Genomic DNA, 16,428 nt, shown 5'->3' with positions numbered 1-16,428 from the left:
CCAGTAAGATCAATTACTAACTGATTCTGTGGTCTGGCACAATAGTTTGTCCACCAAAAAGTACTTACTTGGTTTATTTTTAACTGTAAAATGTCCAGCTCAGTACATATGTAAGTCACAGATCTTCACAAACCAAATTTAAGGGCTCTTCATCAAAAAATGTTTGGGTTTTTTTGTGTGTTTGTTTAAAAAGGCAAACATTATCAGCCAATATACCGTATATTGTTATATGATTTTATTAAAAAATCTCAAAAATCAATATTGGCCTCAGTCACTTGCTAATGTTATGGGACTACTTTAGTTGCTGCCTGCTACAACTGATTACCTGTATTGTAGTTCTGAGATTTTTTTCTAGAAAAAGGTAACATTTTGTAGATTTTACATGTGCATGTGTTTCATTTGTTTCGTCGTGGACGTCGTACCTCACAGGAAAGTCCCGAGTATCCAAGTGGACACTCACACTTTTCTATCTGATGGGCTTTCTCACTCTCTTGAGTGAGTCTGCCTTCCTCTGCCACCGTTAGACTGATCTCTGAAATGCTGGAAGAGAGAAGGCAACAAGTAATTATCCAAAAAATGTTTGATGCATGCATGTTTCTAATAGCAGTGCTTTCTTGGGACATTTGGATTAAATCAAGGTACTATCCTTCCATCAAATCAAAGATGATATGCAGCACGTTATATTATACATATTTAGATGTCTTATATGGGATATCCAGACAAGACTATGTGGATTATTTGCAGGAGGTTATAATGTTTCTGCTGTGAAAATGGCCTTTAGTGGAGACAATTTTATTAATACCCCTTGAGATACAAATGAGAGGGAGGTTTTTCCCACTGGTTATACTTTATTCAGCTATCAAATTTCATATTTGATAGTGAGCCACACCGTGTGGACACACACGTAACTGTGTGTGTGTGTGTGTGTGTGAGTGTGTGTGTGTTTTACCGGCTGTGTCTCATTAAGTTGCCGTGCGATGCCTTAATTAGGATGTAGTCCACATAGAACAAAATGTCCATGAAGTCCTCTCGAGTCATAGACCGGCCATCTGCATACTTCCACTCATGCTACACACAAACACACACACACACACACACACAGACAGAATACACTGATAATTCAATTTTATTACTGCAGTCTATTACTGGTGTAATCGACTCTGCTTGTATTGACTAACAGAGTTCGCCAAAAATAAATACAATCAATATTCTGTTAAGTTCTATTATTTTTGTTAGTATTTAATAGAAGAAATTATTTTTAGAACCCATGACTCAAATATTTCTTCCATTATTTTTCAGTATCCCACTTTCCTCCAAAGCCTTAGTGTACCTCTGTCATGTCAATCTCGTGGCGTGTGAGCTGACCAATTTGGAGTCCCGGTATGTGGCGTGTCATCAATATGTTGCGGTTAGGACCACCCTTAATGATGACCTGAGGCTCATATGAGGAAGGACCAGTTTCATCTCTGGCCTCATAGTACACTGCATATTTCAGCTGCCCACCGTATGCTGTGATCTGAAGAGAGATGTAAAAAATTGATTGAAGACATTTAACAAGACTGCTCTGATTTCACAGTTTTCTACATAAACACAAACACAGTGAGATTTCTCACCATAGAGCCTCTGAACTGCTCCGGGAGTTTCCAGTAGTAAGGTTCAGAGAGAATTGAGGTGACCAGCTCTGAATGGGCGAGGATCTCAGGGTGTTGGAAGCTCACCCCTTTCCTCGTCTCTATGGTGTTGGATTTATCCACCAGGGGGAGCACAGTCTGCTCTGGCTTCAGTGTTAACTAGGACACACAATAATGATGATGATATTAATGTGACGCCCAGTTGAACCTTGTAGAACTGATTCAAGATGTTTATACTTTTTGTTGGAGAGAGAGTTTTACTATGCACTGGAACCTAGTCATATCATGCTGCCTATACCAGTGAATTTGGGTGTACATGGGTACTAAAGATATAAGTAAATACCTAGTTGTATAGTAGGATTTCTATAAGTATATTTGGGTTCTGACTGTGTAAATTTATCAACTATAGTTCCCTCAAAAAATCCACAATGGAACAAAAAAAGTAGTGTCCAGTAGTCTCTCCTAACAATTCCACAATGCTGCATTATTATAGGTGTGAAAATTACTAAATTGAGTGTCTATCATACAGTATGGGGAGAAGTGAATGAATGAATGAATGAATGTACAACTTAAGATTATACTGTAGAAACACTTTGAGAAGTTTAACAAAATTTTGATATAATTCATTAATTGATATGATCCAATAATTTATGCATTTTAAAAGTGTGAGTACAAATTATTTTGTCTGGCATTGCAGGATATGAAGGATGACTAAATATCAAAGAAATATTCCTAAATATTCTTTTCAGCCACCCTCTTGTTTCAGCTGCATATTTTATCATGTCATACTTGATGACACAGACTGGCTGAGAAAAGAGCACTGCACTGGTGAACTGGGAGGGCTGAATAGCATAATAACACAAGCCGCTCTTAAATTTAGCAAAATTTCAACTTTTGGCATGGGGCCTCAGTATTCCATGAACCAACCCTGTTTATCATGTGTCCATGACTCATATCAATGTCGTTCTTTTTTTATTCAGTCCTCATTTCCTCAAATCCTAAATGATGCTGGCTGAAGCAATACTCCGCCCTTGCTCTTCTTTGACTTTGGAAGACATTGATTTAAAATGAGACCCCTACCTTGTTACAGAAAAACATTTGTATCTTTGGGTCTTGTTTCATCTGTGGACACAGAGGATTGTAGAATATCCTTACTAATGAAGGATAGATCAATGCAGCTTTCAGAACAAGCCACATGGCAGCATCTTTTATGCAAACCTTTAATTGAGACATGGAGGATACCTTCTTGTCTCCAAATACTGTTTGGCAGCATGCTATCCAAAAGTATCAAACATTCTGTGGCAGACTTTTTTGTGAATCTGTCAAATGAATTTTAATAATGTAGGTATAGCCATTCTAGTCATTTCAGTGACAAGATGTGGATTATTATCTGTTGTTTAATAGATGATGTTATTTACTCTTCAGGTAAATTTGAGGGCTTTTAGTTGAAACTTAAAAAACAGATTTACAGGGGAGAGATGTCACACCTGAACATTTAAATGTATTGTTATATGACTGAATGAATCTCCACAAATGTGTGACATTTGATATATCAGAGGCATAAACAGAACAATCAGTAAGACAATGAGCCTGTTTTTTTGCACAGATGTGTTAGAACAGAAAGCGACTCTTTTGCCTTTTTTTTTTTTTCTTGTTTGGTAATGTTTGTAGGGTATATCTTCTGAAACAGCACCTTCTTTGAATGAGAAGACCCTGATGGTGTATTTTATCATTTTATTATTGCTAAACTATCACATAACTATGATTTTAGCCCAATTGTGATTCTTCTTTGGCAACAATGGGTAAAGAAAGGTGTTACCTTCTTCAGTTAGTGTGAGGATTGCTCTTGCAGTTAATATTATTAGCGGTCAAGGTCAGTTAATGTAAATAACTTTCAATTTCTGAATATAACTTGAGCCTGATGGTGTCACACTGACTCTTGCTCTCTGATATGTGAATACTGTTTGAGTTATTACTGACAATCTGGAGAAAATCTACTCCTTTCTTTCTCATTCTCTCTGTTTCCTACTTTATGTGTTGATATTTCAATATTACTTTAATTATATCAGGGCTTATTATTGACTGTGGGTTGTGGTTGAGTGGACTGATTTAAAAAATAGATTCATCTGTTGCAGCCTGGATCTTTCTTTGCCCCTGTAGTCCAACATTGTTGATATATTGATATTGTTTGAATAATATCTGAGGCATTATGGAAGAGTGCTCTTCTGAAATCTATTAAATTACTATAGCTTGGATACACTGGTGATACTGGCTGCATAATAGAGAGGCAGTCACACATGGAATGTGAAATTGCTTATTTCTATCTCAACTATTACTTAAATCAAATTAAATGCCACACATTAATGTACTGTAGCTATCTTAACTGGTTTTTCATTTGCATTTTCCTTGATAGAAACATAAAATCAAACCATTTCCAAAAAGTTTACCATGCAATAAAATAAATACACATTTATAATTTATAAATACAAATTAATGTAAGTAAGTTTTAGGGAGGCAATTTTCAGTCCAACATATGAGAGTGAGACTGGAATGTTTCAATTGGCAGTTTGAAATTCTGTAGAGATTTCCAATAAACAAGCCATGCATGTTATCTAAACAACCAAATTGAGATCAGATATAAATCATATATAATAGGACGCGAAGGAATCGTAAAACTCAACACAGCATACAAATCCTGGAAAACTTACTGTCAAATCCATAAAATGAAAATAAAACATCTCTCCAATAACCAATATACTAGTTTTTTTTGTCTAGTTACAGTTTTGTTTCCAAAATTGAAAATTAACAAATTAGACTGAAAGTTTTTAGCATTTAGCACACATACAGACTGACACATATGTCTGAACATCCTAACAATGAAAAAATGTTAATAGATTTGTCCTTTTTTATATATTTCCCAAACTTGTATGTTTTTTCTTTCTTTATTAGGATCCCCATTAGCACCAGCACAAACATTGGCTACTTTTGGGGTCCATCAACCATACAGTCACACACACTCATACACACTATAGCCACATAAACACAGCAAACAAAACAGCTCATCTCACTGAATTAACAAAGTACATATGGAAGAGGAACAAACTTTCATCCTTTCAACAGACATTAAGCCATACACAAAATTATAAATCAATAACAATTACTCAAGAATTCATGGCAAACCTGATTTTTTTCCCCCTTCTTCATACAAATAAATAGTATTTTTTAATAAACATAAATCTTTGCATGAATAACCTTCTTAAATTTTATATTTATCCATCATGCATATTTAATTCCAAGAAATGTGGTATTTAAATATTAAATATTATAAAATATTCCTCATTCTCTGCCAAGGGGGAATTCTACTTTCCCCCAGGTTTGCTTTTTTTTTCTTACACCATTTTTCCCTAGGTTACACTCACACAATTCAATTATAGTTCCTGAAATGTATGGAGATACTGTTTTGACAAAGAACCGATCTTTAATATTCTCTTGTACAATATGCACTGGCAATGAATTCCACCTGACCATGGCTCTCTACACGACTAATCTCTCTATCACACTTGTTTTCGCTTTAGGTAGCATGAACCTTCTTTCTGTTGCATATCGTGTTTGATAATTGTGTTGAGCAAACTGAGAGAATAACCTTTCAGACAATAGCTTTGGTGATCATGTCACCAGTAAATTTCTCTCTGAATTTAACAAAGCATAGGTGGATCATTTATGATCCAGTTTTGTCTCTTGTACTTGTTCAATAAGTATATTGTTTAGATTTAATTTCAGTGTTAGTACAGCTTTTAACTGATACCTTGATCCTATTATAACAGACTTTGTTTGACCAACATTAAGCACCAATTTTGTGCTCGTTACTCATTCTACCACTAACCTTAACTCCTTGTGTAAAATGTTCAGCTTTTCTGTTGATGTCACAGCTACATATATTGTTGAATCATCTGCATACATAGCAATTGGAGCCTTTTCTAAAACTAATGGAGGATCATTAGCAAAGGCAGAGAACAATAGTGGCCAAAACAGCTGCCTTGAGGTACACCACAAGTAACATGTCTAATCTTTGACAAACTGCCATTAAAGAAAACTGTCTGCCTCCTATTTGTCAAGTAGCTCTTCATCCACTTTATGGCAGTAAAAGTGAAGCCATAATGTTTCACCTTGTCTAACAATAAAGAATGGTCTATAACATCAAATGTCGAACTGCAATCAAGTAAAACTGCACCCACTAACTTCCTATTATCCTGCTCACTTTGCTAATCATCTGGGATTTGTGTCAGGGCTATGCATGTAGAATGCGCTATAAGCATGTTGATAATCTGTGTTTATGTAATTAACATCAAATTAAGATTGCATTTGTTCAAAAATAATTCTCTCCATTACCTTTTATAAAGCTTGTAACAATTTATAGGGTGGCTATTTGTACCAGAAAGTGATGCTGCTGGATCCTTTGAAAGCAGAATAACTTTTGCTATCTTCCATGCCTGTGGACAAATACATTTTTGAATACTCAAATTAATAATATGACAGACAGGAACAGCAATTAAACTGGTAACAATTCTAAGAAATGTAACATCTAAATTATGTACATCTGGTGGTCTGTCCTTGCATTTATTAAGCAGACTTATAATTTTTGCAATTTTAAATTTACAGTTCTTATTCTTCATTATTAAATCCTTAATTAGTATTGTGGAGGTTCTATTACTTGTTTGGTGCATATTGCTCCTCAAATTGTTTACCTTGTCATGAAAATAATCATTAAAATAATGAGCAATTTGTACTGGTATAGTCAAGGATTTCCCCTCCACTTCAAGATTTGCTTGACAGGATTTGGGCCTACGTCGCATCATGCCATTTACTAAACCCCACAACTTTTTCTTGTTGTTCTTTAATTTAATTTTCATAAAACCATTGTGTGTATTCTGTTGAAATGAAAGTAAGTATGAGGTGTACCTGGCGAGGAATAAAATATTGCATGAATGGCAGCAAGGTTTGGTTCCTTGTGTTTAGAAATTTCACTGTAACTGAGTCATATATGTGTACATACACGTACTGTTTCCTATATAGCATGTGCTGTACTGTATATACCCAACTACATTTAAAAATTATTTATTATTCAAGGTTTTTTTTATACATTTCTTTGTCAAAAATATATAGTATTCCAATAATGATAGTATTTTATTAAACTAATATGGGATTGTCGATCCTCTGTACAGTTAAGTAGACAATAAATATGTGTTTCAGGAAGTAAACAATTAACTTTGTTGGATTCATTGATTGTTTTCTACCAGTACTTTGTGTGTAGGTAAGTTTACAATTAATAATCTCATTACAAAATGGTTTCAATTTGGCAAGTAAAAAACCTGATTTTTCTCTTCTCTAAAATCACTTGAGAGCCCGCTTTAAGGTATTTTCCTTTCTTTTCTTATCAGTGCTTTCACCTTATCTTTGCTCTCTATAGATTTTTCCATATTATATTAGTGCAGATCTTCACAGCAGTATTTAACAACCAGGATTTATTCCTCCAATCAGACATGCAGTTATCCCATCACAGATAAATAAGAAAAGCCTGCATGTATGGCAGAATCTGTCTGTGTGTGTGTGTGTGTGTGTGCACGTGTGTGTGTATGCGAATGTCCCTCTCCTCTAGCCTCTGTGTAATCCCATGCTGTGTGAGTATGTGTGTGTCTGTGTGTGTGTGTGTATATACTGTATGTGTATGTGAATGCATGTGTACTGTGTTTGTATAGTCTATGTGAATGGGTGTCTAGATATGGTGACTGTGTATGTGTGTGTGTGTGTGTGTGTGTGTGTGTGTGTGTGTGTGTGTGTGTGTGTGTGTGTGCACGTCCACATGTCCCACTCCACTCAGTGTAATCTCACGATTCAGTGGTTCAGAGAAAATCTCCCTCTTTCCAATAAACTCCATTTTTTCTGTCTTTCTCTCTCTCTCTGTCCAGCTCTCTCTCTCTCTCTCTCGCTCTCTCTCTCTCTGTCAACAATAAATGAAGTGAATGTTTGTCGTTCAAATGAAGCCTCTCACTACAGACCATCTGAAAACTCTATGGTTACCACGGAAACGCCAGTTTATAGCCGACGGCAACCGTTTCCGAGATGAAGGGCCTTTATTAAAAACAGGCTGCCACTCAACAATTGACTGTTAACTTGCTGACTGTCTGTCTGATGGTCTCCGCTACACTTATATACCTTTGTTTTTGACTTTAAACTGGTATTTTGGTTTTTGTTTTCATGTTTCAAAATCAAGTTCAAACCAGACTATCTTGAGCAGTTTCAAAGTTTTAAACTAGTTTAATTTCATTTAAATAAATGTGGTTTCTACACACCTATCAGAAAAAACTCCATGATGTGAAAGAGCTCATTGATTTCAACTTTGTTTATTCAGTGAGGCAAAAAAAAGACAAACAGTAGTACATATCTTTTCGGATGCACTGCGCTGTAATTATCATGTCACCTCCTGAGAGCCTCCTTGCCAGTTGGACACGAGTAACCATGGTAGCTTATGCCAATCACAAAGTCTGAACTATAATAAAAAATATATTATGCCTAGCAAAGTGAAGCCTTACTTAAAATGAAGTGTTATTGAAATTACACCAGTGCTGCCTTGGTCGCTGTCTGTCATTGTCTGTTATGTTGTTGTTGTTGTCATCAAATTGATAATTGTATGCAAATATGTCATGAGAACAAAGGGGAAGGGTTCTTTTTAAGGAACTATGAACAAATAAACCAATCTGGAGATGGTTCACTTGATAAACACTGAAGAAACAGAGGCTGAGAGGAATGTCTTAGATGTACACAACTTATCATTCTTAGAGCTCGTTTCTGAAGATGATACAGAATATGGACTCAAGTTTGGTCTGCTGAGAACTATCCCAAGCTATATTACAATAATTAATATACGGATACACCATAGAATAATATAACATAGTGACTACCTCAGTGTTGATCAAGTGACATGTTTTGCCTAGTATATCAATACTCTTTTCGTGGTACAATTTCGTGGTTCTAATAATAATAACAACAACAACAACAACAATAATAATAATAATAATAATAATAACAATAATAACTAATATTACTATTATTATTAACTTTATTTATATAGCACTTTTCTTAACAATATTACAAAGTGCTATACAAAAAGGAAATAAAACCAGGCAAGGCAGATAAAATGAGAATAAAGCCAAAGGACATGAGCAAAGAGAAAATAAAGACATTTCCAAAGGCTTTCACAAGAGAAAAGTCTTAAAAAGAGATTTAAAAGAAGCTAGAGACTTAGTGTGTCTGAGTTCAGTAGGCAGAGAGGTCCATAGTGTGGGGGCTCTAATAGCAAAAGTCTGATCACCCTTAGTCACAATCCGTGACCTGGGAGTAACCAGCAGGGCTCCATCCGCAGATCTTAATGGCCGAGAGGGCAGATACCAGGTCAATAAATCAGAGATGTATTTAGGTGCGAGGCCGTTTAAGACCTTAAAGGTGAGCGATAAGATTTTAAAATCAATGCAATGTCACGGCTACAGCCGTGCCTCTAGTTTCCCTTATGTTTCCTTGTGTTCCCTCTCCCCTGTGTTCCCCTGTCTGTCTCTCTGTGTCTGTGTGGCGTTGGGCGTGGCGCTTCCCTGACTCTCCTGCCTCCTGGTTACATGCTGATTGCACACACCTGTCTTCCATCAAGCTCATCATTCTGCAGCATATCTACCATGGCTCTTCACCCACTTGTCACCAGATCGTTGTTTCAGCCACAGCGTGCTCCCGGATCACAACCTGTCTGCCTGCCTGTCTGCCTGCCTTCTTGCTTGCCCACTCTTCAACCCATTACCACCTGCCACCATCTGCCAGCCTCACCCATTTCCCCCTCATTCATCATCATCCTTCAGCCCTCTGCCCCAGCCAGCTTCTCCCCTGCTCCTTCCACCTCCATTCCCCACACCCTGGCAATAAAAGCTGTTAATCATCTCCATCTTCATCTGAGTCTGCATTTGGGTCTACCCTACAAAACCATAACATGCAAAATCTAACAGGGAGCCAGTGTAGAGAGGCAAGCACAGGGGTAATGTGATCAGCTGCATTTTGTACCAATTTGAGATGGTGGACAGAGCCCTGGCTGATACCCGAGTAAAGTGTGTTGTAACAATCAAGCCGAGAATAGATAAAAGCATGTACAACTTTTGTATATCAGCAACTGACAAAAATGACCTCATTTTAGAGATCATCTTGACTTGACGTTTTTGACTTGATCGTCAAAACAGAGGTTAGCACCAAATATTACCCCTAGATTCCTAGCAGCCTGCTTAATATTATTTAACAGACCACCAAGATTAGCACCAAAAGAACTGAACAGCATGACCTCAGACTTATAATTAAATTTAAGAACATCCAAGATTTAATATCAGAGGGGCAAGCTGTAAGATTTGCTAGGCTGCTAGGATCTGTGGTGTTTAATGGTATGTATAACTGAGTGTCGTCAGCATAAAGATGGTAAAGCACATTGTGATTCTGAATAACCTGGCCAAGAGGCAGCATGAATAAAGAGAAGGGGCCAAAGACGGAGCCTTGAGGGAAACCACAACTCAACTGAGCCATTGAGGAAGTAGAGTTACCCAGACAGTAAAAGTTCTGTTTGAGAGGTATGAGCATGATAAGCTAAGAGCAGAGCTCTTGAGGCCTACCCAAGTTTCCAAGCGATGTAAGAGGATACCATGATCAACTTTGTCAAAAGTGGCTCTTGAATCTTAAAGAACTAAAATCAAGCAGTCAGCAGTGGGTCATTATTAAGAGCTGTCTCTGTATTATGAAGTGCTCTAAAACCAGGCTGGAAACAGGTAAAAACACTATGATTATTCATAAAAGATATCAGTTATGATGAAATTACTTTCTCCAGAACCTTAGATAAAAAAGACAATTTGGAGATTGGTCTGTAGCTACTTAAGGACAGGGGGGCCAAATAAGGTTTCTTTAGCAATGGGTGAATAACAGCATGCCTGTACCTGTTTGGAAAAGAACCAGAAGCCAGAGAATTGTTAAACATTTGCAAAATAACAGGGCCAATAGTGAAAAATACCTCTTTGAGCAGTTTAGTGGGGATGATGTCTGAGATGCAAGAGGAAGAGTTCATGTGGGAGACTACATCCTCTAACACTGAAATTGTGACAGGTTGAAACTGGGAAAAAGAGGCAGAACTAACTTGGGAAATAGAAAGAATGCAAGGGTCAGGATGGATTCAGGACCTGATACTCTCCACCTTATTAACAAAATGAACAAGAAATTTTTCAGACAGCTCAACATCAGGTACAGAAAGAGAAGTGGAGGGATCACTTATAACTGAATCAATTACCCTAAAGAGAACTTTAGGATTGTGGTGATTTCTGGATATCTATTCAGAGAAATAGGCTGATCTTGCATCCTTAGCTGCTTTCTGATAAATTAACATTTAGTTTTTAAGGGTATTATGTGCTATTTTGGACTTGTTCAATTTCAAATTTTCTATAGTCTTTTAAGGGCTCGAGTGTGATTGTTCAACCAGGGGAGGTTATTTGATTTTTGTTTCTTAGTTTTAAACATTGCAATTTGGTCGAGGATGGATAGGCACTGATCGTTAAATGAATTTCATAGAGCATCTGGATTGAGAGGAAATATAGTGGAATTAAAGGAGGATGAATTAAAAGCATCACAAAATTTGTCTGCAGAACCAGTGTTGAGAGTGAGAGAAAAGGTTGGAAACTAGGAACAGAAAGCTGTAGTGGAACTTTAAAAACAACAGCTTTATGGTCAGATTCCAGCATATCCACTCAAGAGAGAAACCAGATGAGAGAACCAAGGCTAAGGTGTGACCTTCAGAATGTGTGGCCCCTTTAAAGCTATAATATATAACTATTCCGCATTGAAATGTCTAAAAACAACTATACCTATGTTATATAGTTTTTTGAGTTGTGTACTTATATTATCCCAAATGTTTCCCAGAGAAATCTGTAATTTAATCAGTGTAACTGTCCGTTTCATTTGGTCGCCTATCAATGGTGTCATACCCCCTCTACCAAAGAGTATACATGCACAAGATACATGTGTCGGCATTGTGGTTGTCCGCCACAATGGCATCTACCAAAGAGTATACGCATACAAGATAATACGTTGGCGTTGTGGCTGTTGCTACAATGGTGTCAACTAATGAGTGTAGGCATACAAGATGATATGTTGGCTGCCATAAATTGACTTTTATTCAGTTTTAAGCCACATTTTTATGATTAACTTTTTAGATCTTGGTTGTTTTTAACTATATCTTTTAACTGAATGGAAGGAATTCAAGACGTCCTGTGCCCACCGCACAGTGTTGGAGACACTGATTTTTTATGTGAAACTGCTTTATTCAGTGTTTTTACTGTTTTTAATCCCCATGTACATTTGTTTTGGAGAGAAGACCTCTGCAGATAATTCAGTTCTCAGTTAAAACATGCTGAACATCTGGATTTTAAGTTATCAGAGAAACAAGCTGAGCAAATGTTAACAGCAGCTTGGTTAGCAGCCCCTCCCAGACGTCCTGTGCCCCGATGAACAATGGAGTAATCCTAACCTGGAGAAGCTGGTTGTTTAACAATGAAGACAACAACTACCATGACCCATGCTACTTCACAACGTCATCAAACTCTCTCTTTTGTTATTGTTTTGATTGAGAGACCCCATAGCGGCAGAAATTACATATTGTGCAATTTAAACAGATTGAAGAGTCTATAAGATCTAAAAAATGGGAGGTGAGGGAATGGGAAGGACAGCATAGATGAATATTAAAATCACCAAGAATAAGCACCCTGTCATATTTAAGGCATAATAATAGATAAATAGTCAATAGTACCAACCAAGTTTCAGTTAGCCCTATTACACTGAAAGAGAAGACAAGTTTGGTCAAACAAAGGCATAAAGTATCATAGTTTTTTGGCAGGCTACGAACACTGATACGTAGATGGGAAAAGTCAGTCTTCATTTTTTGGAGATCAACAGAGGATTTATATTTGTTCTCATGGTAGTAATCAGATATTCCGAAGGAGACTTTTTTCATTTGAGAACAGTTTGTGTCAGGGTCATTATTATATTATTATATAAAATGTTCGATGTTGTGGAGTCCCAAGATTCACTTTCTGATTGTTGGAAAGTATTGGAAAAGTACTCTATTAAAGGTCCATTTGCTTGATCATATAGGTCAGTGTTTGTGTGTAATAAGCCAGAGACTGATGTTGGAGAATTTTGGTAAAAGGTGTCAGATTGCTTGGGTGGAGATGATATCATGGTAGTTTGGTAGGGAGAAAAAACATGTTAAAAAGTAGTCATCATATGTATTGGGGTCCTGCTGGCACAGATTCACTAATGCTGTGTGGTTTCTTTCATCTGCATCATCTTCAAAAAGTTTGGTAACCACTGCATTATGGACTATGGCAATGTAATTTATATGCACTCTAAAGCCTCTACTCTTAAATCTCTCGATGCAGTCTATCATTCCACCATTAGGCTCATAACTGAGGATGGCTTTAGAAAGCACTGTTGTATTCTATATGACAAAATTGGGTAGCAGTCGTTGACAGTGAGAAGAGAAAGGCACTGCATTCTATTTATTTACAAAGCACTCACTGGAAAACTTCCTTCTTATATGTATTGTAATCAGGGTGTCCTTGTATGTGTATAAAAACAGTGAAAGGAGAGAAGTAAAATATTTAAGATTTGTCTACTCACCCACATCCTGATGAGACCTTGTGCCTCTGTGCATGACCGGGTCAGTCCATAACAGTAACACTTGCTGCAGCCCATCGGATTTCGTACCGACAACCCAAATGTGTCTGGTTTACAGCGGTCACAGTTGTCTCCCTCCACATTTTCCTAAAACAGACATTAATACAGACATAAATACACAAAAAAAAGTGAGGTAACCCATTGTGATTCTTTCTCTACTGCACATTTTAACAATGCTAGAATGAAAAAAGGCATGTTTGAGGGAAAACAGCAAAATTACTTGAGGTCAGAAGGCACATTCAGCTATGGAAAAGCACACATTGGTTTCTTTGTATTCAATGCCTTGACTTTAGGGCATGAGTCCAAGGTTTCTCTAATCTCAAGTGAGGCTAACTTCACAGTCACATAATTGTGATTTTGTAAATCTATCAATCCATCAGTCCATCTATCCATCCATCCATCTTCTGCCGCTTATCTGGGACTGGGTCACAGCAGCATCAGACTGCGTAAGGAAACCCAGACATCCTTCTCTACGGCAACGCCCTCCAGCTCCTCATGGGAGATCCCAAGGCGTTTCCAGGCCAGAAGAGATATGTAATCCCTCCAGCGTGTTCTGGGTCTGCCCCTGAGTCTCCTACCAGTTGGACGTGCCTGGAACACCTCTAGAAAGAGAGAGGCATCCAGGAGATGCCCTAACCACCTCAGTTGGCTCCTTTCGATGCGAAGAAGCAGCAGCTCTACTTCGAACCCCACCCAGATATCTGAGCTCCCCACCTTATTTCTAAGGCTGATCCCAGACACCCTCCAGAGGACACTCATTCCAGCCTCTTGTATCTGCGATCTCATTCTTTCAGTCACTACCAAAACCTTGTGACCATTGAGGGTTGGGACGTAGACTGACAAATTGAAGCACTGACTCTCATCCCAACCGCTTCAAAATCAGCTGCAAACTGCCCCAGTGCCTGCTGGAAGTCATGGTGTGTTGACGCTAACAGAACCACATCATCTGCAAAAAGCAGAGAAGCAATCCTGAGGTCCCCAAACTGGACACTGTCCTCCGGGTGGGCCTTGAGATTCTGTCCATGAAAATCACAAACAGAATCGTGACAAGGGACAACCCTGGTGGAGCCTGACACCCACTGAGAACGAGTCTGACTTACTGCTGAGAATGCAGATGCAGATCTCACTGCGGTTATATAAAGACCGAGTGGCTCACAGCAACGGCCCCAGTAGCCCATACTCCCGCAGCACCGCCCACACAGTGTCCTGAGGTAGACGTTCGTAAGCCTTCTCCAAGTTCATAAAGCACTGGACTGGATGTGCAAACTCTCATGACCCCTCAAGTATCCCTGCTAGGGTGAAGAGCTGGTCCACCGTTCCACAGCCAGGACAGAATCCACATTGTTCCTCCTGGATCTGAGGTTTGACAGTCAGCTGGAGCCTCCTTTCCAGCACTCTGGCATAAGCTTTCCCAACAAGGCTAAATCTCATGACAAATTAATTAGATATTATTTGCCAACTTTTACTTGGTGACAGAATTTAGCTATTAAAAACCACCCCAACTGATACAACAGAGAAAATGCATTTGAAGCCTTGACTGCATTGAAGTAGAGATAAGAATCTCACTGCACTGAATGTTTACATTTTGAGTAAATAAGCTGAGACCTGACTGGTCTAAAATGGGATTGTGGACAGCTGGGCTGTGTATTAAACCTTCTCTCAGCTAAGAAAAGGCTTACAGTGCTGTCAACAAAACATCATCCAATTAATGTTGAGTTCTGTCAAAAAGTCCTGCAGGTTAGTGAGTGAGGAGCAAACACAACAGAAGAATGTGAGAGTACAGTGAAGGAACCCAGAGAATCAACATTAGTACTCTTTATGTACTTTGGAATATTATAGTATTATTATAGTAGTTACATAAAAAGGCATTTATTACGTTATTACTCAGGCTGCAACTAATGCATGTCTTCATTGTTTATATCAGTTGATTGTTTTGTGACTAACTGATCACTTTATCAATAAGTTTTACTACATAAGGACAACATCTTAGGCTCACATAGAGTGACTTAAAATCTCTCGTTTTGTCCAACAGCAGTCTAAGACCCAAAGGTATTGAATTTACAATTATATACATAAAACAGAGAAAGGCAGAAAATCGTCACATTTGAGAAGCTGGAATCTGTGAATGTTTGCTATTTCTTCTTGATAAATGGCTTAATTAATCAGTTATCCAAAGTGTTCAATTGATTGACTACGAGATTAATGGACTAATCATTTCAGCACCAGTTATTACAATATACAGTAATGTGCAAAAGTTTTAGGCACTTTAGATTTTTATCCATAATGCAATACCATCGTGGAGGCGTCTGATTAGTCCCAAACATACAGCCAGAGTCATAAAGAACTAGCTTCAGCAACAAGAAGAACAGGGAGTCCTGCAACAGATGGTATGGCCCCCACAGAGCCCTGTACTCAACAGTCAGAAGCAACTGAGACGCCTAAATCCAAAGAACTGTGGCAACTTCTCCAAGATGCAGGAATCACCAACCTGCCAAGTACCTTGAAAAACTGTGTGCGAGTGTAGCGGGGAGATCGGCTCTATTTTAAAGGAAAAATGTGGTCACACCAAATATTCAATTGATTTAGGTTTTTCCTCTTTACTGCACTTTGTAAGGAGTTAATTGATAAATAAAAACAATTTATAGCAATATTTTTGTAAGCATCTTTACTTTAATTTTAGAGCCTAAAACTTTTGCACAGTACTTTATATGATTTTTTTTTGCATGTTGAATGTGGCGTCTTTAATTTTAGAGTTTCCTGATGTTACTGATGCCATAAGGAAATGCAGACATGTCACACTTCCTTAGATAGAGAAGTACAAACAGACAGACGGGTAACTACCTTAACAAGTCTCAGACAGCAGAAATAACAGATGAATAGAGAGACAGGTGACAGATCGAACGACTGTTCGACTGACAGGCAGTCCACCGCCTACCCGTTTAGAGTGAAGATGACACCCAGTGATCTGAAACCTCATTACAGGCAATGAACCAGGTGT

At 37.9% G+C, this 16,428-nt stretch overlaps 1 protein-coding gene across 4 annotated transcripts in view; it reads right to left on the bottom strand.

The window, feature by feature from the left end:
* Window positions 1-16,428, bottom strand: part of lama2 (laminin, alpha 2) — a 206,596-nt gene that overhangs the window by 62,391 nt on the left and 127,777 nt on the right. For all 4 annotated transcript variants that reach the window (XM_042389960.1, XM_042389962.1, XM_042389961.1 and 1 more), the window contains exons 27-31: window positions 13,374-13,517; window positions 1,614-1,790; window positions 1,331-1,516; window positions 950-1,068; window positions 423-540 (exon numbers count right to left, since the gene is read on the bottom strand). In XM_042389960.1, coding sequence (XP_042245894.1) covers window positions 423-540; window positions 950-1,068; window positions 1,331-1,516; window positions 1,614-1,790; window positions 13,374-13,517 — 744 coding nt within the window. The remainder of the gene's footprint in view (window positions 1-422; window positions 541-949; window positions 1,069-1,330; window positions 1,517-1,613; window positions 1,791-13,373; window positions 13,518-16,428) is intronic.

The sequence above is a fragment of the Thunnus maccoyii genome, chromosome 17 (assembly GCF_910596095.1).
Source record: "Thunnus maccoyii chromosome 17, fThuMac1.1, whole genome shotgun sequence".
In the NCBI taxonomy this organism is placed as follows: domain Eukaryota; kingdom Metazoa; phylum Chordata; class Actinopteri; order Scombriformes; family Scombridae; genus Thunnus; species Thunnus maccoyii.
This window is presented reverse-complemented; position numbering and strand designations above follow the sequence as displayed.